At 38.0% G+C, this 25,557-nt stretch overlaps 1 protein-coding gene across 1 annotated transcript in view; it reads right to left on the reverse strand.

Moving 5' to 3' along the window:
- The window catches only part of CD36 (CD36 molecule), an 86,683-nt gene extending 70,696 nt beyond the window's left edge, over positions 1-15,987 (reverse strand). Inside the window, exons 1-2 of the mRNA XM_053719756.1 lie at positions 15,782-15,987; positions 6,247-6,404 (exon numbers count right to left, since the gene is read on the reverse strand). Of these exons, the coding sequence (XP_053575731.1) occupies positions 6,247-6,404; positions 15,782-15,898 (275 nt within the window). The 5' untranslated portion in view covers positions 15,899-15,987. The remainder of the gene's footprint in view (positions 1-6,246; positions 6,405-15,781) is intronic.
- Positions 15,988-25,557: the final 9,570 nt, after the last annotated feature.

Here is a 25,557-nt window from a genome sequence, read left to right on the forward strand (position 1 = left end):
TAGTATTCATACATTCATTTGAAATAATAGATCAACATACTGTGCACTATTTGATAACTGAAGTAAACTGTTCTCTTAAAATTGAATACTCTATCTGAATCATGAAAGTTTTATTTTGACTTTAGTGTCTCTATAAATAATAGCATAATCAACTGACATCTCTCATACAATGGCCTCTATTTATCAACCTGTCAACTTACCTGCATTCGACGGCCCCAATATGCTCACCTAAGTTCGCCTAACATCGCTGCCGCAGACCTGAATACGTTCTCCAAAATTATCAAAAAAGCTGTCAAAAAGCCGCGCACCAAGTACGGAGCGATGAGCAGCAGACTGTTGTTAACTAACAGTCATCGATCTCACTGCTCTTCGGCTTTTTTACAGCTTTATTGATACCCTGTCACTAAGCACCCACACTATACTATACTGTTTTACCCCCTATACCGCCGCTCCCGGAGCCCCCCGCAACGAAATAAAATTATTAACCTCTAAACCGCCGCTCCCGGACCCCGCCGCACCTACATAAAGTTATTAACCCCTAAGCCACCTACATTATACATATTAACCCCTAATCTGCCGCTCCCTATACTGCCGACACCTATATAAAGTTATTAACCCCTATCCTGCTGGTCCTGCATTGTGCACTATGTGATTCATTCCCTCCTTCATGACTATCAGAGAGGAGTCATACATCTCTGTACTGTCTGGGTCATAGGAGGTGGTGAGTGCCCCAGCCATTGGGGTATAGAGGTGCCGTTATTTTATTTTAAAAAAGAGGATGTTTTATCTCTCTAGTTCTCCGGTTATTGCACTAGTGATGGAGGATTCAGTTTCTTTAGAGGGCACTCCCTCTATTCCTAAAGAGCAATTCCTGTTTATATGGGGAGGAGGCCCTAGTTCCCACTCTCAATTATGTTCCATATTCCTTGATAATGTTATAATATCAAACATGTTTGATATCACAGAGCCGTCCACCTCTGAGGATTTGTCATTCAGTGAGGTGTGTACCCTACATTGTTATCTCTATACACATGCAGTTTTCCCGTAGCATTGCTGATCCTCCATCTGGAGGGGGCCTTTTTTCTCCAGATGTTACTGCGCAGTTCAGGCAACGATGTCTGCGGCCTTAATGCTTTACCTCACCCTGCTAAGCGCTAGTGAAAGGTTAGATATTGCACTCCTTCCCAGAGTACATCAAATAATTTTTGGATTTAACTAATAGGGTTATCTGAGGATGAAGATCTTTATGAGACTTCAGAGTATGAACTTTCTGGGTCAGTCTGCTGCCTCTCAACCTCCTGCTGTGGAGGAACCAGACTTTAGTTTCAGGAATTTGCGCTTCTTCTAAAGGAAGTTTTTGGCGAATTCAGGGGTTCCAGAGGTTATATTGCCTGATGAACCTTTATTTCCTAAATTGAATAGAGTTTGAGGACAGGGTGGTGCCTTCCCTTCCCTGCTCCTGTTGTCCCAGGTATTCCACCTTGGACTGTACAGTTCCCTTCGTGTGTTACTCAGACATGTTTCTTTCAGTTATTGAATGACCCTATCCTTATCGGATACGGGAATACTCAGTCTGCTCTTCGAATGGCACACCTCATTAGACATGTGGGGATGATGTAATCTCTTGATTGTCCATGTATTGAGATCTTTTTCAGTTTTTTTTGGTAGAACAGGGCTCCGTTTGGCTGGACCTACGGGTTGCCTTGTATTTTATTTTCATCCGATAGGATTTCCTGTCTGTTTTCCTTCTTCCCCTCTGAGGGAGGATTTATGCGGCTTGACGGTTAGGACCCGGATTGCAGGCTGGTCCTGTTTGGGTTCAGTTCTGTCTGGTAGCTGTTCGGACACGTGGTGCCGCTCTGCTTGGCTGGTCCGGTAGAGGTGCAGAGTGCTCATGTTATCCTCTGTGTTCACCTAAGCATTCTAGAGGACCGATGGGTCCGTGAGGAAGGAAGGATTGCCTCAGAATTTTTAGCCTTCAATTTGGATGACTGGGTCAGTGGAGTTCACTGCGTCTCTCTCTCTTGTGTCTGGGGTTGTCAGACCCTAGAGCCCCCTCCCATGTAGTGGAGGGTTGGTGGGATTGCGCCCTCCTGCTGCAGAGTTGGGCGGTTTGGCTTTTTTTCTTTTGAGGCCCTGGGAATTGTCCTTCTGGACTTAGTTCTCAGCAGCTATTAGTTTATTCAGTAGTTCAGCTGCCTTGCAGTGGATGGGTTGCAGAATGTGACCAGCTGCAGCTATTGCCCATTGACTGTGTACTCTCTAGCTGTTTTTTATGAGACCTTTTAATCTTCCTCTGTTGTCTCCATGTGCGTTAGGTCTCCTTTTAGGGACCTGGGTTCCCCTCTGGGATATGGTCGTTCCCTGTTAGGGGCACTGGACGTGGTCTCTTTTGGCTCTGCTCGGAGCTAGGGATGCTGTGCATCCTTTTCTCTCTATGATCCTCTGATTGTATGGAGGTGATGCGGAGACCAGCCTTTGCTTGAGTGATTTTGGCCTTGGGGTATCCCCTTTCTTGTTGTCCTGTGGCTGTTTGAGAGTCTATGGTCTCTAGTGTTGTTGTATGACTTTTAACGCCTTAGCTCCTTTGGAGCATTGGACTTTGGCAAGGGATGGTCTCTTCCTTGGGTCGGGACTTGCGAGTTATCTCGTTATCTGGGTTGATCTGGATATTGTATTGATATCTCCCTGTGGTCTGGTTTTTTATATGAGACTGGGAACTCTCTGATATTGTTTGTTTAAACAATTGGGGGCTCGGATCTGTTTTCTCCCTGGTGCTTCCGGTTGCTGAGTGTTTTCCTTTGTGGAGTTGTTGCTGGACTTTTTGGCTCTAGGGCTGGTTCAGGGTTCCCCAGTTCCTGGGAACTTGGGCTATGTCCTTTTACTTGGACTAATTGACCTGGTCCCGGTTGGCCAGGTTGTCTGAGTGCTGATGCTCATTGGGCTGGACTTACGCCTTTATGGTCGGTTTCCCTTGGTCAGCTTGCTGTGGTTACATTATGGATTCACTGCTCTGCAGGCGAATGGGTTTGCAGTGTCTTTGCTGCAGCTATTGCACATTAGATGTGTGTTAGCAAGTGAATTCCTTAGGGGGATTCCTTCCAAGTTCATCTGCATTGGAGATTAATCTCTCCTTTAGCCTGTGGCTTTGTGTCTTGTGGGTAGGTGCTCTGCCTTTTTGGCCCCATCCCTTTTCTTAGGGTGGGGGGCTTATTATCCTTCTTATGGAGGTGTGGTCCTTTTTCTAGGGATTCTCTTGGATTCAGGAGGTTGGAACTGAGAGTTAACCTTTCAGAGAGGGGTGCTTTTCTCTGGGTTGTTACGTTCCACCTGGAGTCTTGCTGGCTCCGTGTCAAGACTATGGTGGGCCTTTTGTTAGATTTCTTTGGGTCTACGGCCTTGTCGTCTGTTTCTAAGGAGTCAGGTTGGCACCCGTGCTCTGTTGGGATGGCTGTGGCCATTCTTTCGCTAGTTTTTGAGCTGGTGTTGGGGTTCTTCTGTTCTGTTTTCAAGACCTACCGATACTTGGGCTGGCCCGGTTGGGAGTGGGTTCTGAGATGCGTTGTCATCTTCAGGATCTAGGTTGGCATTGTAGCTAGCCCCCTGGGTTTATAAACTGAGGGTCCCAGGTTACCATTTACCTTCGGGTTCTGGGTATAACCTCTCTCTCTCTTGGGGGTGCAGTGGGTCTCGTTGAGGTTATGTGCTTCCCCTTTTGGAGCCCTGTGTGTAGGTCTAGCGGCTTTGATTGCCTGAAAGTGTGTCATCTCTCTGGGAGTTCTCTTTTTGCAATCTGTTCTCGTGCTGGCCACTTTTTACTTCTCAGCAAGTATTCTTTTATGTCATCCTAATGATGACTGCGTGTTCTTGACTCATGGATTTTTGTCTGGGTCTGTTACACATTCTTTTTTTGTCTGAATACTATAGTATTCTTAGTTCTGATGATGTTAGGACTCCGTCTTCAGTTGTGTTTTGGTTCTTTTGCACGATGTTGAGAGAAAGGTTTCTCTGTTTCGAGGCCTGGTCCTAAACCTCTGGTTTCTACTTGGTCTTGGCGTAGCCTCCCTTTGTCTGTCAGGACCCATTTGGGTCTTTGTGAGCTGAGCTCGCTATTGGGGGTTTTCCTTTTATGGATTTTGTGGTGACCTTTCGGTTCCCCTTCGGTTCTTCTTTGCCTTATCCATTGGTGAGGGACCGCTTGTTGGGCGATGGTGTCTCCTTGAGGACTGTTGGCTCAGTTGAGTCCGATTTTGTGGTCTCTAGCTAGGCTTCTGGACTATCTGCGGGTCCGTGCCCTTGGAGCCTTTCTTTTTCAAAGTTTTCTCGGCTTCGGACGAAGCAGGGTTTTTTGTTGGGTAGTGGTTTCTGGCTTGGTGCCCTCAGAATGGGCCGCCTATTGTACCCTCCCGTTTTGGCATTCAGTGTCCTCTTTAGCTTGGGTATTGTTTTCCCAAAAGTAATGAATGCAGCTGTGGACTCTTTCCAGTTAGGAAGAAAAACATAAATTATGCTTACCTGATAATTTCCTTTTCTTCCGTTGGAAAGAGTCCACAGCTCCCCACCCTCTACGTGGGGCGTCTTTTTTACTCTTCTGGCACCTTGTTCCTCGGCAGAATAACTGGGGGATGAGGGAAGTGGGAGGAGTATTTAAGCCTTTGGCTGGGGTGTCTTTGCCTCCTCCTGGTGGCCAGGTTCTTATTTTCCAAAAGTAATGAATGCAGCTGTGGACTCTTTCCAACGGAAGAAAAGTAAATTATCAGGTAAGCATAATTTATGTTTTTAGAACATCACTACATGTTAATTCCATTTTTCATATTAATTATGAACCAAAGACATGCCCTTCAATATATACATTTGACATATATAATGTAAGCTATCATGAGAGAACAAGTAACTAGAATTATATTTAACTAGAATTATACTTTAATTAAGAAAAAAAGTTGTTGGTTATATTACCTTATTTTATTTATTTGTTTAAATCTAGGGAATCTTCTTTTTCTGTTTTAACCATATTATTGAAATGCTCAGTCACATTAAAGGGACATCCATTTACAAAAATGTTATTTTTTAATAAGATAGATAATCCCTTTATGCGGCAGACCAGTGTGTGCATTCTCTTAATCGCTCCGACCATCGCATACAAGAACCGCTATGATACTGAGCGGTTTTCTTTAATTCCTAACTGATAAAGCCCCCTTCAGCATAAACGGTGCGTTGCGCATGCGCAAATTGCCGGGTATGCGCTAGATCAACTTGTTTGATTTAGTATACGATGAGAGGAAGATTAGGGTAACATCAGGGGTAGGAGGGCTCAGGCGCCCATTTCTAAACGGCCGAGGGGGAACTAGTAAGTACTTTTACTTCCACAGTATTTATCAATTTAAATTGGGATACAGTTTGCAGCAATATTCGTTGCACACATTATATAATTAAGTCAGAAAATGTTTTGGGTTGACTGGCCCTTTTAATAGATTATATTCCAAGAATCCAATTTTAATATAAAGGCTTTTTAATTAGGAGTTTGCTTTCTTGGGACAAAGCTGTTTAAAATAAGATGAATTACAAGTGCTTAAATTTAACACTTTGGGGCACCCTTTAGTAACACGTTTATTGACATATTGCATTTGTTTATTTTTCTTAAAGGATATAGGAAGAGATCAAAAGAACGCATAAGAAGAAAGGTCTAACAAATTTTTTCTTGCACGTAACTGGAATAAACCTTTTTAGCCAGCAGAAATAGCCGGCTTCCTAATCGTACCTATCTCTCTTTACTGTAAGGCCTCCTTATCTTACCTCTCTGTATATACACAATGGCAAATACAAAGAGCTATTGAAAAGGAACTTTTACTACTTATCTCTACCACCCCCAACTGGGAGCTTAATTGCTCCTTGCTGCCTCCTGTTTACATAGTTGTCTAAAGATAGTACAAAAGTACTCCTATTTTCTGTATACGTAGGTGGTGGTTTCAACAGGCAAAAACAGCTAGTTTCAATTAAAAAAAGGTAAAGGATTTTTTTAAAAATAAAAATTTCAGACACTCTAGTGGGTAAAAATGATAATTGGGAACACATTAGAGCAGAAAAAAAAAATTACAGTAAAATGTCTCTTTAACGTTAACATACACTTTTTGCCATTGAATATTACATTTTTACTGAAAAACTGCTTTTTATAATCTGTGAATAAATCCTAAGTACTAATAATATAGTAAATAATATAGTAAATAACATAGTAAAATGTGTAGTTACAGATAAGTGTACGGGCCCTTTTGTTGTAATACTGGTTTTGATCCATTTATAATTTCTTCAGGATTTAAGACATTATATATCCAAAACTGCCTGTAGACAGGACTTCCTGTTTTCTCCCAGTTTTCAAAAGCAATAGTTCCCTTCTCAATGACTGCTTCCTGTTGAAAAGCAAAACACAGATTTTTTTTTAAACTCAAACAATTAACACAAACCAATTTTTCTGACAAGAATCAATTTAAAGTCGCCTTAAATAACATGTAAGTACATATATCTCTTAACGGCCTATTTTGTAATGTGTTTCTAAAATATGCTGTTGATTACATAAATAAATTATGATTACATACATTTTATAGGTAAAACCCACTTTCTGGGCTTAAAGGGACACTAAACCCAATTTTTTTTTCTTTCATGATTCAGATAGAGCATTCAATTTTAAGAAACTTTCTAATTTACTCCTATTATCAATTTTTTTTTTTGTTGTTGTTCTCTTGCTATCTTTATTTAAAAAGCAGGAATGTAAAGCTTAGGTGCAGGCCCATTTTTGTTTCAGAACTTTGGTTGCACTTGCTTATTGGTGGCTTAATATAGCCACCAATAAGCAATCACTTTCCAGGGTGCTGAACCTAAACTTTACATTCCTGCTTTTTTAATAAAGAGAACAAGAGAACAAAGAAAAGTTGATAGAATGAGTAAATTAGAAAGTTACTTAAAATTGTATACCAAGAAGCATATATGTGCAGCTACAAATTGCAAGCTAGTTCCCAGTAGTGCATTGCTGTTCTTGAGTCTACCTAGGTATGCTTTCAAACACAGGATACCTAAGACAATGAAGCAAATTACATATTAGAAGTAAATGTTGTTTTAAATTGCAAACTTCATATGAATCATGAAAGTTTTGATTTGTATGTCCATATAAAGGGCTTTGCACTAGGAACAATCACCAGCTCAATTTGCTGATTAGGCAAAGGAAGCTTATACTGATCATCATCAGCCAGAATTACCCTTTTATACAATTTCACTAATGTGTTGGGATTTGTTTGTATAGAAAATTCTCATTACTTGCCTAAGTTTCAGGTTAAAATTAATTATATTAAAGGGATATGAAACATATATTTTCTTTCATGATTCAGACAGAACATGCAACTTTCTAATTTACTCCTATTATCATTTTTTCTTCATTCTCTTTCTATCTTTATTTGAAAAAGAAGGCATATAAGCTTTTTTTCTTGGTTCAGTACTCTGGACAGCACTTTCTGATTGGTGAATGAATTTATCCACCAATCAGCAAGGACAACCCAGGTTGTTCACCAAAAATGGGCCGGCATTTAAACTTACATTCTTGCATTTCAAATAAAGATACCAAGTGAATAAAGAAAATTTGATAATAGGAGTAAATTAGAAAGTTGCTTAAAATGTCATGCTCTATATGAATCACAAAAGAAAAAATTTGGGTTCAGTGTCCCTTTAATAAATGGCCCCTAAGTCTTATTCATCTAGAGTAGAAAACTATTTCCATACAAAAATATAGAGAGTGATGAGTACAACACACTCCTCGCCCTTAGGGGGCGCTTCCTTGGTATTGTATATATACAGGTGGCCCTCATTTTACAACGGTTCAATTTACACCGTTTCAGAATAACAACCTTTTTTTCCAGTCATGTGACTGCTATTGAAAAGCATTGAGAAGCAGTGCATTTATTAAAATAGCCAGTAGGTGAAGCTGTCCGCTTGTGCAAGCAAGCTGAATTTAATCAGTTTAACCAGACCTGAGCTATCGAGCAGATTTCAAAGGAACAAGATCTTCCTGTCTATAAATCAGTCCAGATTGGAATGCATAGAAAGAACTGTTTGCAGAAAAATGCAAGTGAAGTCTGTGTTGTGTGATTATTTTATTAGGTTTATAATGCTGTTTAGCAAATGTTTTTGTTCATTTAACTTAGTTTAATTATATATTCTGTGTTGTGTGCTTATTTTATTAGGTATATAATGATGTGTAGCATTTAAAGTCTTCATTTCAAAGCTTTAAAAAGAATGTATTAGGTGTTACTTATGTAGGCTGACCATATTGCCGCTTTAAAAAGGGACACATATGAAAAATACATATGTCAGGGCTGTTTTCAGGGCTGTTTAAAGAAATGGTTTTGTATAAGAACCCTCACATATGTATTTTTCATATGTGTTCCTTCTTAAAGCGGCAATATGGTCAGCCTATACTTATTGCAATTTTGAGAGGGGCCTGGAACCTATCTCCCTCACTTCCCATTGACTTACATTATAAACTGGGTTTCAATTTACAACAGTTTCGATTTACAACCATTCCTTCTGGAACCTAACTGAGGGCTACCTGTATATATATGAGCAGAAATAAATAAATATGGTAATGTAAAGAGCCCCTATAAAATGCAGACAAAGCCTAAAACTCAGATACTATACCCCATATATGGTATTAGAACAGTGTTTGCAAAAACATAGAAAACCCCATATAACCAAGGTGACAAAAGAATCCAGACGGATAGCAGGTAGATGTGAATACTCACAAACGTGAAGCACCCAACTGGTGCTAATAAGGTAGGCTGAAACTTCACAGTAGTCAAGCACACTGTTTATCCTCAACACGGGCCCACTCAGAATTCATCAGAAGTACCAATGTTCATGTGCCTGGAGAAGCAAAAAAGGCAAACCAACATGGCCTGATATCATCTGGACAAGGACAAATGTGACCAATGCTTGTACTTACAAGATAGCAAGCACCTGTAGGTGCAATATCAGCAAACTGGAACCAAGGCGTCGCCCAGTAGACTAAGCAGAGGACAATTCTCAGCGAGAACAGGAACAAAGGTGTAATTACCAAAAGGTGATAAACCACAGGAGGTGATAGACCACAAAACAGCAAGTGTATAGATAAAATATAACTTTAATAACACAGCGACGCGTTTCTCAGCCTAAAGTATTTCAAATGTTTGTTATAGCCTGATGAAACAGCCCTAGTAGGCTGAGAAACGCGTCGCTGTGTTATTAAAGTTATATTTTATCTATACACTTGCTGTTTTGTGGTCTATCACCTCCTGTGGTTTATCACCTTTTGGTAATTACACCTTTGTTCCTGTTCTCGCTGAGAATTGTCCTCTGCTTAGTCTACTGGGTGATGCCTTGGTTCCAGTTTGCTGATATTGCACCTACAGGTGCTTGCTATCTTGTAAGTACAAGCATTTGGTCACATTTGTCCTTGCCCAGATGATATCAGGCCATGTTGGTTTGCCTTTTTTGCTTCTCCAGGCACATGAACATTGGTTCTTCTGATGAATTCTGAGTGGGCCCGCGTTGAGGATAAACAGTGTGCTGGACTACTGTGAAGTTTCAGTCTGCCTTATTAGCACCAGTTGGGTGCTTCACGTTTGTGAGTATTCACATCTACCTGCTATCCTGTTATATACATGTGTTGGTGGTACTAGGCCATGGTGGCACCTCAGTTTTTTACTAATTCCAACTATTTCCATACGTTTCTTTTGTTCGAGAAAATTGAATATATTTAAACTTCAAGAGAAACTTAAAGAATTCAGCTGCAGAGTAAAGTTTTCCTCTGTTGTTTAGAACACAAATGCTTAGTGCACAGTGCATCAGATATATGCCTTAGAATGGACGAATGCTGTAGACTAGAGTTCAACTAGAGTTGAAATTATACCTTTAGAAAAATGTGTGTAAAGAAGAGTAAAGGATGTACTGCTGTGATTAAATTATTATTATTATTATTATTATTATTATTATTATTATCGGTTATTTGTAGAGCGCCAACAGATTCCGCAGCGCTAAGTAAGCATGAATTAAATGTAATTCAGGCTTACTAAACTGAACATTTACTGCCCCTTTAACATGTGATAGTAAAGCCTCTTCATTTAAAGCAAATACAAATCAAATTACATTTTTTAGAGCTTTTTATAATGCATTTTTTCCAGTTTGCTATAATAATTATTTCTATCACTTTAAACAGTTTGTCTCAGAATTTGAGAAAACCTCACAAGTGCACATTTACTACTTATAGCTGTGATAGCTGTTAAAGGGACAGTCTACTCCAGAATTTTTATTGTAAATTCCTTTATTACCCATTCCCCAGTTTTAAATAACCAAAAAGGTTATATAAATACACCTTTTACCTCTGTGATTACATTGTATCTAAGCCTCTGCAGACCCCCTTATTTCAGATCTTTTGACAGAGTTGCATTGTAGACAATCAGAGCTGACTCATAAATAACTCCACGGGAGTGGTGCTTAGAACTTAGCATATAAGCCTACCTAGCTTTGGCTACTTTAGCTTTTAACAAATAATACCAAGTGAACAAAGCAAATTTGATGCTAAAAGTAAATTGGAAAGTTGTTTAAAATAGCATGCCCTATCTGCATCATGATAGTTTAATTTTGACTAGAATGTCCCTTTAGCTTGTTGTATACCAGCCACAGTTGCAAAAAGAGCTCACAGTACTATAGAACTACTTTTTAGCTCACTCAGACACTGCATAAAACGTTACCATTTAATTTAATAGGGGTATAAGTTGGGTCTATCGAGTGAATGTGTTAAATGATAACGTCAGGTATAAGGTGTAAGAAGAATGATACAATATGAGGGCTGCCGTTGTATATTTCCACTCCCCTTGTACCATGTGATAGCAACCAGCCAATCACAAATGCATATACGTATAGTCTGTGAATTCTTGCACATGCTCAGTAGGATCTGGTGACTCAAAAATTGTAAATATAAAAGACTGTGCATATTTTTTTTAATGGAAGTAAATTGGAAAGTTGTTTAAAATCACATGCTGTATCTGAATCATGATAATTTAATTTAACCTGAGTGTCCCTTTAAATTGAAATTCATGGCTACAGCCATTATTAGCTTTTCCTAGCAATACCTCTTACATACTGTAATCATACCAGTTATGTTACCATATCATAGCACTGATATAAAATTACTTATACCAAATACTTTTATATTCTTACACCTATCCAAGAAATAGTTCTTATACTGCAGCACATAAGATCTTCTTCTTTATTGGTATGTAACATTTTCATTTTCCTAAATTTTCTCTTAAAAATAATAATATAAAAAGAACAAATACTTTGCATTGCTGCCCATGTCCCTCAATAGTTCTTATGTGGAAAATGTATGTGTTTTATTTGTAAAAACCCTGTGTACCACACACAATCTACTGGTATATGCAAGTAAGGCTATGAGTGTTTGTGACACATGATTTCAACGTGTTAAGAATCATGCAGGGAAAATATCAGGTTTCAAGTATTTTAAAGGAGTGTTTGTAAATGATTTTTTTTTTTTTTGTAATAGGTCTAGCAAGTAGCCATAAGCAAAAAAACAAACAAAAAACACTGGACACTCTAGTCTGTATTTATAAATTCCAGGGTACTACTCTAAGCTTAGCTATAATATAGAAGCTTAAGACTTTGTAATTAAAAAAAATAGTTAATTTTCCACATTTATTATATTTGTTAATGTTCACTAATTATGATCTTTTTTAAAGGAACAGTCTAATCAAAATTAAACTCTCATAATTCAGATATAATGTGTAATTTTCAACATCTTTTTCGTTTTTCTATTATCAGATTTGCTTTGTTTTCTTGGTATGCTTTGTTGAAGAGATAACACTGGAGCCATCACCTGCTAGCTCCAAGCAATTCATTGCTACTCCTGAGCCTACGCAGGTGTGGAGGCTCCTCCATTTGAGCACATTTGAGCACACGTTAAGCATGATTAAGGGTCTGCGTTACCCGAAACGTCGCTGTCTGACTCTGTTCATTATGTCACCTTAATAAAGGTTATTTCACTTTTAAAAAACAGCGCTGGAGCCATCTACTTTTTTCCCTTTGGATTTATATATTGGAGGTGAGCAGGACCCTCTGGCTACCGTGCACTCTGCTAACTATTCCTGAACTGTTGATTTGTGCTGGACCTATTGCTTTCTTTGTATGTGTATATATATATATATATATATATATATATATATATATATATATATAGTGTGTGTGTGTGTATATATTTATTATCTATATATTTATTGTATGTATATATATATCTATATATATATATATATGTATATATATGTATATATATGTATATATATATATATATATATATATATATATATGTGTTCTTATACTGCCCCAGTGACAGGACTCTTGTACCCAATATATATATATATATATATATATATATATATATACATATAAAATGGGCGGATCCATCTGAGGGGCGGAGCTAGTGCTCCCCCATCTTCAAAAGTCACCAGCCGCCACTGGCAGGTATGCTCTTCAACAAAGGATACCAACAAAGGGATACCAAGAAAACAAAGCAAATAAGGTTACAGACATAAATTGGAAATATGTTTAAAAATGCATCTTTATTTGAATCATGAAAGTTTAATTTTGACTTACGTGTTCCTTAAAGTGAAAGTAAAGTTAGTTGATCTGCTATACCCAGTTACACAGTTTAGTTAAAAATAATAGCATGTTTTTTTTTAAAAGTTCGATCTAAATACCTTTTTCGCCGCAAATAAAGTAACATTTTTCTGATTTTCTAGTCAGCCCGTTTTTCTAGAGCTAATTCACTTCCTGGTCACGTGTATTTTTTGTGCAATTTACTTTCTGCCCAATCGGCGGCCGTGAAGCTATGTCATCCCACTATCTGGTCAATTGCGCATGCGCCAAAGTTTTTGTACCCAGGATTATGTCGGGCATGCGTTCCCGATTCGCGCATGCACATAACTTTTTATCTGTTGCAGCTGCGAAGACCGGGTGATAAGAAAATTGCTTTTGCATTGCGGCCACGATCAACTATTCGCGCATTTGCAAAGCGTTCCTTGCTCGTGAACGTGCATTTCTCCTACGTATAGAGCGGGTGGGACCGCTCTATACATAAAGGCAGCAATATATAGGAAGTGGAGGGTGGGCGGAGTAAGGCTAATGACTGTAAGCTAAATATATATTAAAAAATACAATCAAATTAGTAATATAAAAAAAAAAATAGCGATCTCAATATAATATTGTTATAGAATACATCCATGTTTTGCAGAGCATACAAATTTACTTTGACTTTAAGTTCCCATGTAGACTAACTCACTTGTACCATCATTGAAAAGATATTTTGAATTAACCATAATGTAAGGTAAGGCTTCAAATAAAAAGGTTGTATCAAGACTAAGCAATATTTTGTTACATTAAAGGAGAATGAAACCTACAATTTTGTCTTTATGATTCAGATAGAGCATGAGATTTTAAACAACTTTCTAATTTACTTCTATTATCTAATTTGCTTTGTTCTCTTGGTATGTTTTGTTGAAAAGCATGGATATAAACTCAGGAGCGTGCACATGTATTTTGGGCTTTATATCCCTTGTAATTTTAAATGTTTGAACCAAAAATTTCCGACACCATCTTTTGCATGGCTTAAAAATCATACACATAGTACATAAAACATAATAAATAGTAGGTAAACAAAAATAATTCAATTACAAAATGATCATCTGCTTGTAAACAATGTTTTTACAGCTTCACTATGGAAGATATTGCAGTTGGATACGCAGGCCCCTATTTATCAAGGTCTGTCGGTCCTGATCCGACAGTGCGGATCAGGTCCGACAGACCTCGCTGAATATGGCGAGCAATACGCTCGCCGTATTCAGCATTGCACCAGCAGCTCACAAGAGCTGCTGGTGCAACGCCGCTCCCTGCAGACTCTCGGCCAATAGGCCGCCAGCAGGGGGTGTCAATCAACCCAATCGTACTCGATCTGGTTGATTTCCGGCGATGTCTGTCCGCCTGCTCAGAGCAGGCGGACAGGTTATGGAGCAGCGGTCTTTGTGTCCGCTGCTTCATAACTGCTGTTTCTGGCGAGCCTGCAGGCTCGCCAGAAACACGGGGCATCAAGCTCCATTCGGAGCTTGATACATATGCCCCATAAGCACAGAGTCATAGCTGAAAATTGCAGGGTTATGTTTGGATATTTTAGTTTAATTCCTTTTTTTGCGTTTTAAAATATGCAAGTTTATTGTTCCAACAGAAAATTAGGGGGATAACATGCAGAAACACTGAAATCATAACGAAGATTATGAGCTGTAGCGTATTTATAAAGCTATATAATTAATTAAACACATAATTAATATGTAGTAACATTTTCTTGTGCAATATTTATAGGGTGTTAAATATTTATGCAATGTCAGCAGAAATTAGATACGGAATGTGCAGAATGGAAATTCATGCATTGCCATTTAAATTAGTATTTAAATAATTTGTAGTGTTTAAAACAATATGTGTACAAATTTGCTATCAAGCCGAACATTTAACCAAATCCAATTACAAATCAACATGACTCAAACACAAAATTAATGTTAATAAATATATGAAAAAACACACACACTGGGCGTTTAAAATAAAAAAAAATTAAATGCATGTGTGAGTTTTTTTTCTATTTTAGGTGTGTGAGTTACAGAAAATAAAAATAGCAAAAGATAATATCCAAGTAAAGATTCACATCTACAAATGCTGCATTTACATTTTTATTAGAAATTGAAAATGAAAACATTTGTATATGACCTCTTGCCCCTTCAAGTAAAAAATAAGCTGAGAATTAACATTTAAATATTATATTTACTTTAAAATGCTATATTTTGACAACACTATTCAAAATCAAGCATATTGTTGGTAAATTCCATTGTAAACATTGGGGAAAAACAGGCACGATAAGGGCACACACAGATAAAGTATCTACACATTTTTTAGGGCATTTTTTGTTCATCATCTGTGCACCCAGCAACAACTATTTCATATAAACATAATAAGGGGGTAATTTCACATGTATATTGAAATATATTTTGATAACAAATCGGATTAAGTGACAAAAATGTTTATGTTGCCAGTGGTTTACATACAAGCAAAGATACAAGCTTTTGTGTGTTTTTTAAACAAATATATAAGATTTTGCTCGATTTCAACTTGATTTTCATTGTCGCAACTTTCATGCATATGAAAGAACACTATTTAAAAAAAAAAAAGAAATGTTAAAAAAAAGGAAGAAAGCTTAAATTTAAGTTCTTTATTTTGTTTTTGGATAAGTGCTGTACAGTAGATCACTGGTTGGGCAAAATCTACAGCTCTTTTGTGAATATATATATATATATATATATATATATATATATATATATATATATATATATATATATATATATATATATATATATATAGTAGCAGTTTCCCAACCCTGCAACAGAGACTTATTTACATCTGTCTTGTATACCAGAGCAAATTAGCCAGGTGAGGTAAACATAATAACTCTCAGGACCTGAAAAATCCTGCAACCCTAGCAAACATAATTACATTTGTACATGTTTATAAATCCTATTTTTTTGTATTGTATTCAGATATTCTGCATTAGAGTGCTTAATTGTTGATATATATATTTTATATATATATATAAAAAAAAGGAAAGGTAACAAAAACATTTTTAAATGCATGCTATTTAGTATATATACTGTACCTTATCTATTTTCCCCTTAATGATAATATCTCCCACAGGTATGAGAATTCCACCAAGTATCGCCAACAGCCCCCCAATGACAGATCCAGATATTAGCCAGCATTTTGCGTTGCACATTGTTGTTATGACAAATCCACACAGAGCTGTGAGACAGGCTGCAAAACTAACTTTACTTTTATAGTCATATTTGTGCCCTGGATGATAAGGATTAAGTTATTGTTAACTGTAGCCATAAAGAAAAAAATCAGTCATTAATGATCAAAGTGCATAAGGCAGCAAGGCTGAGATAAGATAATCGGTCAAGCAAACATTTAGTAGCAAATCATTGCATCGACTGTGCAGCATAAACTTTAGTGCAAATCTTTACAAACAATTTATCCCCATATTCACGGTAACAAAACTTCATTACTACCTTGTAGAAACCTTGGAGCCTGTTAATTTGTATAATATCTACAGTACTGTATATGTCTGAATTGTGATTAGAAAAACATTAAAACACATTGTGTTGTAACAAAAACATACTCTAATTAATGTGGTAATGCAATTTCTTTGTACTGCTCATTATGGAAAGGAGTTAAACACATAGATAAAGTCCAACTCAGGAGTTGTGTGACTACCAATACAGCGTGGTTCTCTGTCCATTTCCCGTTCAGGACTAGTAGTTCTCTGCAGCTCCCATGTTGGACTTTATCTATGTGTTTTACCTCTTTGAAGGCACAATTATCTAAAGGTCTCTGGTTTTATCAGATTATCTAAGAATTCTCACCAGGGGATCAATGATATACAGGTTTCTGAGTTGGTGATATTCTATAAGAATGCTCCCCAGTAGTTCTATTTCCTGGTGGAATGATCTAAAGCCACTTTTTACCCTTAAAACAGGGTGTCTCGATAAGGGGCGTATACTGCATTTTCGTATGGGAAGGAGTTGCAGACATTACAAAAGTGCAGCACGGAAATCATAATTTTAAAAATCATACAAAACTAATAATAAACCATTTATACAAAAAATTGTAACAAAAACGTTAATCAAAAATCATATTTTCTCAAAAATGTAATTTTTTTTGTAAATTATAGAAATCATAATTTAAGAACACTGGACATGCAAAAAAACCCCATAGAAATTCATATTTATAACTACAAAATACAAAGCATAATTGGGTTTTTATATCGTAAAATGGGCTTAAAGGTACAGTCTACAATAGAATTGTTATTGTTTAACAAGATAGATAATACTATACCCAGTTTTGCATAACCAGCACTATTATATTAATACACTTTTTACCTCTGTGATTACATTGTATCTAAGAATCTTCTGACAGCCCCCTGATCACATGACTTTTTATTTATTATCTATTGACTTGCATTTTAGCCAATTAGTGCTGTGTTGTGCTGACTCTTAAATAACTCCACGGGCGTGAACACATGGCTATCTATATGGCTCACATAAACAAGCAGTCTACCTGTTGTGAAAATCTAAAAAAAAAAAAAAAAAAGCATGTGATAAGAGGCTGTTTGTAGAGGCTTGGAAACAGACAGAAATTTAGAGGTTTAAATGTTATAAAGTTTATTAATATAACAATGTTGTTTGTGCAAAGCTGGGGAATGGGTAGTTAAGGCGTGTTCTATCTTTTTAAACAATAACAATTTTAGTGTAGACTGTCCCTTTAACATGGAATTTCCATTAGCATGTGTGAAATTGTCTCTCAAATCCCAGCGTCATTATCAAAGTATTTCCGCCCTAGAGACCTCACAGTTTTTTTCTCACAACTTTATCAAGATACACATAACACTAATTACTCTGAAAGGAAAACCTATGAATACAAAAAGGTGCAATGCACTGAAAACAGCGTATTTTGATTTGTATTAGGTGTAATATTAAAGTTTAAACATATGCTGGGTTCTTCCTGTTTACTTCGTCCTCCGTTGCGAACTTATACATAGCAGAGAACGCTCATTATTTCTATGTGTGACAGCTCACCCCTCGCAAGGACAGACCATTTTCTTTAACCCCTTAACGACACGAGTCGTACAGGGTACGTCGCACACAACCTGGTCTTTAAAGACCAGCGACGTACCCTGTACGACTTTGGGGATTAAAGCGGCTGGAAGCGATCCTGATCGCTTCCAGCCGCTTTACGGTTATTGCAGTGATGCCTCGATATCGAGGCATCCTGCAATAACCTTTTTCCCCCATCCGATGCAGAGAGAGCCACTCTGTGGCCCTCTCTGCACCGGCATCGATGGCCGCAATCGTTGGTGGGTGGGAGCTGACCGTGGGAGGCGGGTGGGCGGCCATCGGTGACAAATTGAAGAGAGAGGGGGGCGGGATCGGGGGGCGGGGTTGTTGGGCGCGCGCACGGGAGCGCGCGCGTGCACGGGGGCCGGTGGGTGGGCGCGTGCACGGGGAGGGAGCGGGTGGGAACCGCTACACTACAGCAAATTAATTATATAAAACTGGCAGTAAGGGGGGATACAATCCCCAACAATAATAAATCTAAGGGATCTGGGAGTGGGTGGGGGATTTGTCTGTGGGGGGGGAAGCTACACTACAGAAAAAATGGATTTTTTTAAAAAACAAAACAAAAAAAAAAACATTTGTATTTGCAAACAGGGTACTGGCAGACAGCTGCCAGTACCCAAGATGGCTCCCAGTAAGGTAGAGGTGGAGGGTTAGAGAGCTGTTGGGGGGGGGGGGGATCAGGGAGGTTGGGGGCTAAGGGGGGATCCTACACAGCTGCATATGTAAATATGCTTTACAATTTTTTTTTAAATTTTAAATATACCTTTTATTTTAGTACTGGCAGAATTTCTGCCAGTACTTAAGATGGCGGAGACAATTGTGGGATGGGGGAGGGAAGAGAGCTATTTGGGAGGGATCCTGGGGTGTGATGTGTCAGGTGGGAGGCTGATCTCTACGCTAAAGCTAAAATTAACCCTGCAAGCTCCCTACAAATGACCTAATTAACCCCTGCACTGCTGGGCATAATACACGTGTGGTGCGCAGCGGCATTTAGCGGCCTTATAATTACCAAAAAGCAACGCCAAAGCCATATATGTCTGCTATTTTTGAACAAAGGGGATCCCAGAGAAGCATTTACAATCATTTATGCCATACTTGCAAAAGTTGTTTGTAAATAATTTCAGTGAGAAACCTAAAATTGTGAAAAATTTTACGTTTTTTTTAATTTGATCACATTTAGCGGTGAAATTGTAGCATGAAATATACCAAGATGGGCCTAGATCAATACTTGGGGTTGTCTACTACACTACACTAAAGCTAAAATTAACCCTAGATGCTCCCTACATGCTCCCTAATTAACCCCTTCACTGCTGGGCATAATACACGTGTGATGCGCAGTGGCATTTAGCGGCCTTCTAATTACCAAAAAGCAACGCCAAAGTCCTATATTTCTGCTATTTTTGAACAAAGGGGATCCCAGAGAAGCATTTACAACCATTTATGCCATAATTGCACAAGTTGTTTGTAAATAATTTCAGTGAGAAACCTAAAGTTTGTGAAAATATTTGGGAAAAAGTGAACAATTTTTTTTTATTTGATTGCATTTGGTGGTGAAATGGTGGCATGAAATATACCAAAATGGACCTAGATCAATACTTTGGGATGTCTTCTAAAAAAAAATATATACATGTCAAGGGTTAATCAGGGATTCCTGACAGATATCAGTGTCCCAATGTAACTAGCGCTAATTTTGAAAAAAAATGGTTTGGAAATAGCAAAGTGCTACTTGTATTTATGGCCCTATAACGTGCAAAAAAAAACAAAGAACATGTAAACATTGGGTATTTCTAAACTCAGGACAAAATTTAGAAACTATTTAGCATGGGTGTTTTTTGGTGGTTGTAGATGTGTAACAGATTGTGGGGGTCAAAGTTAGAAAAAGTGTGTTTTTTTCCATTTTTTCCTAATATTTTATAATTTTTTTTAAAGTAAATGATAAGATATGATGAAAATAATGGTATCTTTAGAAAGTCCATTTAATGGCGAGAAAAACGGTATATAATATGTGTGGGTACAGTAAATGAGTAAGAGGAAAATTAGAGCTAAACACAAACACCGCAGAAATGTAAAAATAGCCCTGGTCCTTCAGGGAAAGAAATTGAAAAATGGCCGTGTCCTTAAGGGGTTAATAATCTGTCCATACAAGGCAAATCAAGGTTTTTCATGTTTTTGGTGGCAAACTTTTAATCATCGGGGCCCAATACTATAAAGCCCCTGTTGTAATTGGTAGGCATTTTTTACCTACAGAGCAATGTGTCTTGCAAATGGGTGTTCTTTGCATTTAACTACTTAACTATGTAAAAGAGATGCATAGATTAGAATAGGGCTTAGAATGTAAAATCTTATTAATAGATTAAATCAAATATTGGAAAAAAAGCATGAAGTAAATATTTGTGTTGTTAAACAGTAACAAAATTGTTACGCAGGAAAAACATAGTTGATGCACAGAGTACAAATTGTAATAAAAAATACTGCATATGCAAAAAAAAAAACAAAACCTGACATTTGTACTTATAATATAAATACAAGGCATATTGTTTTCTTTATTGTAAAAGGACTTCCCTTCCTCTGCTACTGGGTTGAACAGGGGCTTTCCGTGGTCATAGCTGAAAGCTCACTGCCAGGTGTGGTGTATTTTCCACCTTCAGTTCTCAAAGCTTTATCTCGTAAACTGTAAAGCGGTGAGATTGTGTTAAAAAATGCAAAAAACATATTACCCTACAATAAAGGGATACAAAAACAGAAACAATTGTAAGACACTATGGGCTAGATTACGAGTGGAGCTCTATTTATTGCTTGTGCGTTAACTGTGATTAATTTACGGCTAGATTACGAGTTTTGCGGTAAGCTGAAAAAGCAGCGTTATCTGGTTCTAACGCTGCTTTTTCACGCCCGCTGCTATTACGAGTCATGCAGGTTTAGGGGCACCGCACACTTTTTTGGCCTTACCGCAACCAACTAACGCAAATTGCATATAGTCTTTTTTCAATGGGACTTCCATAGCGCTGATATTACAAGTTTGTCCTGGGAGGCCAAAAAGTGAGCGGTACACCCTATCCCGTCAAGATTCCTAACGCATTTTAAAGTCAGTAGTTATGAGTTTTATGGTCCAAAGCTGTAGCATAAAACTCATAACTAAAGTGCTAAAATGTACACTAACACCCATAAACTACCTATTAACCCCTAAACCGAGGCCCTCCCGCATCGCAAACACTATAATAAAAATATTAACCCCTAATCTGTCGCTCCGGACATCGCCGCCACTAGAATAAACATATTAACCCCTAAACTGCCGCACTCCCGCCTCACAAACACTAGTTAAATATTATTAACCCCTAATCTACCACCCCTAACATCGCCGCCATCCCCACCCCTAACTAAATACTTACCTGTAAAATAAACCCTAAGCTAGCTACAATATAACTGATAGTTACATTCGGCTAGATTTAGAGTTTTGTTGGTAAAAAGCCGCGTAGCTAACACTGCTTTTTTTGCCAACGCACCCTTCCAACAACGCTGGTATTTAGAGTTGTCTGAGGGGCTGCATTAGGCTCAAAAAAGGGTGCGTTGAGCCTAACTTAGCTCCACTTCAACCCTCAATACCAGCGTTGCTTACAGTAGCGGTAAGCTGGCAAAACGTGCTTGTGCACGATATCCCCATATGAAACAATGGGGCATTTTTGCCTTAAAAAAAACCTAACACCTGCAAAAAAGCAGCGTTCAGCTCCTAACGCAGCCCCATTGTTTCCTATGGGGAAACACTTTCTATGTCTGCACCTAACACCCTAACATGTACCCCGAGTCTAAACACCCCTAACCTTACACTTATTAACCTCTAATCTGCCGCCGCCCCCTATCGCTGACACCTGCATTATACTATTAACCCCTAATCTGCCGCTCTGTACGCCACCGCAACCTACATTATACTTATGAACCCCTAATCTGCTGCCCCTAACATCGCTGACCCCTATATTATATTTATTAACCACTAATCTGCCCACCCAAACGTCGCCGCTACCTTACTACACTTATTAACCCCTAATCTGCCGACCGGACCTTGCCGCCACTATAATAAATGTATTAACCCCTAAACCGCCGCACTCCCACCTCGCAAACACTATAATGAATAGTATTAACCTTTAATCTGCCCTCCCTAACATCGCCGCCACCTACCTACAATTATTAAAACCTAATCTTCCGCCCGCACCGTCGCCACTACTATAATAAAGTTATTAACCCCTAAACCTAACTCTAACCCTAACACCCCCCTAACATAAATATAATTTATATTAAACAAAATAATATTCCTATAATTAACTAAATTATTCCTATTTAAAACTAAATACTTACCTATCAAATAAACCCTAATATAGCTACAATATAATTAATAATTACATTGTAGCTATTTTAGGATTTATATTTATTTTACAGGCAACTTTGTATTTATTTTAACTAGGTACAATAGCTATTAAATAGTTAATAACTATTTAATAGCTACCTAGTTAAAATAAATACAAAATTACCTGTAAAATAAATCCTAACCTAAGTTACAATTAAACACTACACTAACATACAATTAATTAAATAAATTACCTACAATTACCTAAAATAAAATACAATAAAATAAACTATTCTATAATACAAAAACAAACAAAGACTAAATTACAAAAAATAAAAAAGAATTACAAGCAGTTTAAACTAATTACACCTAATCTAAGCTCCCTAATAAAATAAAAAAGCCCCCAAAAATAAAAAATTCCCTACCCTATTCTAAAATACAAAAGTAATCAGCTCTTTTGCATGAAAATAAAAATACAATACCCCCCCAACATTAAAACCCACCACCCACATACCCCTACTCTTACCCACCCAAACCCCCCTAAAAAAAAACCTATCACTAACCCCCTGAAGATCTCCCTACCTTGAGTCGTCTTCACCCAGCCGAGCCAAATTCTTCATCCAAGCGGAGCAAGAAGATGTCCTCCATCCGGTAGAAGTCTTGATCTAAGTGGCAAAGAAGAGGTCCTCCATCCGGGCGAAGTCTTGATCCAAGTGGCAAAGAAGAGGTCTTCCATCCGGGTGATGTCTTCTTCCAAGCGGCAACTTCTATCTTCTTTCTTCCGGATCCATCTTCATCCCGCCGACGCGGAACATCCTACTTCCCCGACGGACTAACGACGAATGAAGGTTCCTTTAAGGGACGTCATCCAAGATGGCGTCCCTTCAATTCCGATTGGCTTATAGAATTCTATCAGCCAATCGGAATTAAGGTAGAAAAAATCTGATTGGCTGATGCAATCAGCCAATCAGATTGAAGTTCAATCCGATTGGCTGATCCAATCAGAATTGAAGGGACGCTATCTTGGATGACGTCCCTTAAAGGAACCTTCATTCGTCGGTAGTCTGTCGGGGAAGGAGGATGTTCCGCGTCGGCGGGATGAAGATGGATCCGGAAGAAAGAAGATAGAAGATCCCACTTGGAAGAAGACATGGCCCGGATGGAAGACCTCTTCTTTGCCGCTTGGATCAAGACTTCTTCCGGATGGAGGACATCTTCTTGCTACGCTTGGATGAAGAATTCGGCTCGGCTGGGTGAAGACGACTCAAGGTAGGGAGATCTTCAGGGGGTTAGTGATAGTTTTTTTTAAGGGGGGTTTGGGTGGGCTAGAGTAGGGGTATGTGGGTGGTGGGTTGTAATGTTGGGGGGTATTGTATTTTTATTTTCATGCAAAAGAGCTGATTACTTTGGGGCAAGGCCCTGCAAAAAGCCCTTTTAAGGGCTGGTAAAAGAGCTGATTACTTTTGTATTTTAGAATAGGGTAAGGAATTTTTTATTTTGGGGGGCTTTTTTATTTTATTAGGGGGCTTAGATTAGGTCACGTGTAATTAGTTTAAACTGCTTGTAATTCTTTTTTTTTTTTGTAATTTAGTGGGGGGTTTTTGTATTATAGAATAGTTTATTTTATTGTATTTTATTTTAGGTAATTGTAGGTAATTTATTTAATTAATTTAATGATAGTGTAGTGTTAGGTTTAATTGTAACTTAGGTTAGGATTTATTTTACAGTTAATTTTGTATTTATTTTAACTAGGTAGCTATTAAATAGTTATTAACTATTTAATAGCTATTGTACCTAGTTAAAATAAATACAAAGTTGCCTGTAAAATAAATATAAATCCTAAAATAGCTACAATGTAATTATTAATTATATTGTAGCTATATTAGGGTTTATTTGATAGGTAAGTATTTAGTTTTAAATAGGAACAATTTAGTTAATTATAGGAATATTATTTCGTTTAATATAAATTATATTTATGTTAGGGGGTGTTAGGGTTAGGGTTAGAGTTAGGTTTAGGGGTTAATAACTTCATTATAGTAGCGGAGACGGTGCGGGCGGGAGATTAGGGGTTAATAATTGTAGGTAGGTGGCGGCGATGTTAGGGAGGGCAGATTAGGGGTTAATACTATTTATTATAGTGTTTGCGAGGCGGGAGTGCGGCGGTTTAGGGGTTAATACATTTATTATAGTGGTGGCGAGGTCCGGTCGGCAGATTAGGGGTTAATAAGTGTAGTTAGGTAGCGGCGATGTTGGGGGGGGCAGATTAGGGGTTAATAAATATAATATAGTTGTCGGCGATGTTAGGGGCAGCAGATTAGGGGTTCATAGGGATAATGTAGGTGGCGGCGGTGTCCGGTCGGCAGATTAGGGGTTAAAAATTTTTATTAGAGTGGCGGCAATGTGGGGCGGCCTCAGTTTAGGGGTTCATAGGTAGTTTATGGGTGTTAGTGTACTTTATAGCACAGTAGTTAAGACCTTTATATTCCAGCGTTAGCCCATAAAGCTCTTAACTACTGACTTTTTTTGGCGTTAGGAGTCTTGTCGGTAGAGGGTCTACCGCTCACTTCTCCCAAGACTCCAAATACCAGCGTTAGGCAGGTCCCATTGAAAAGATAGGATATGCAATTGGCGTAAGGGGATCTGCGGTAGCCTGGAATCGCGGTAGGGAAGTGAGCGTTAGACCCTTTCCTGGCTGACTCTAAATACCAGTGGGCGGCCAAAAGCAGCGTTAGGACCCCTTTATGCTGCTTTTGACGGCTAACGCAGAACTCTAAATCTAGGCGATTGTAACTAGCTTAGGGTTTATTTTTATTTTTCAGGCAAGTTTGTATTTATTTTAACTAGGTAGAATAGTTACTAAAAAGTTATTAACTATTTAATAACTACCTAGCTAAAATAAAGACAAATTTACCTGTAAAATAAAACCTAACCTGTTACACTAACACCTAACCTAACCCTACAATTAAATAAATTCCCTAAATTAAATACAATTAAATAAATCAAATACAATTAGCTAAATTAGAGAAAAAACAAACACTAAATTACAGAAAATAAAAAACAAATTACAAGATCTTTAAACTAATTACACCTAATCTAATAGCCCAACCAAAATAAAAAAAAACCTAGCCTAACCTAAACTACCAATAAAAATTGCCCCAAAGAAATCAGCTCTTTTACCTGTAAAAAAAATACACACAACCCCCCAACAGTAAAACCCACCACCCACACAACTAACCCCCCAAATAAAACCCTAACTAAAAAACCTAAGCTCCCCATTGCCCTGAAAAGGGCATTTGGATGGGCATTGCCCTTAAAAGGGCATTTAGCTCTATTGAGGCCCAAAGCCCTAACCTAAAAATAAAACCCACCCAATACACCCTTTAAAAAATCCTAACACTAACCCCCAAAGATCCACTT

The sequence above is a fragment of the Bombina bombina genome, chromosome 6 (genome assembly GCF_027579735.1).
Source record: "Bombina bombina isolate aBomBom1 chromosome 6, aBomBom1.pri, whole genome shotgun sequence".
Classification (NCBI taxonomy): Eukaryota; Metazoa; Chordata; class Amphibia; order Anura; family Bombinatoridae; genus Bombina; species Bombina bombina.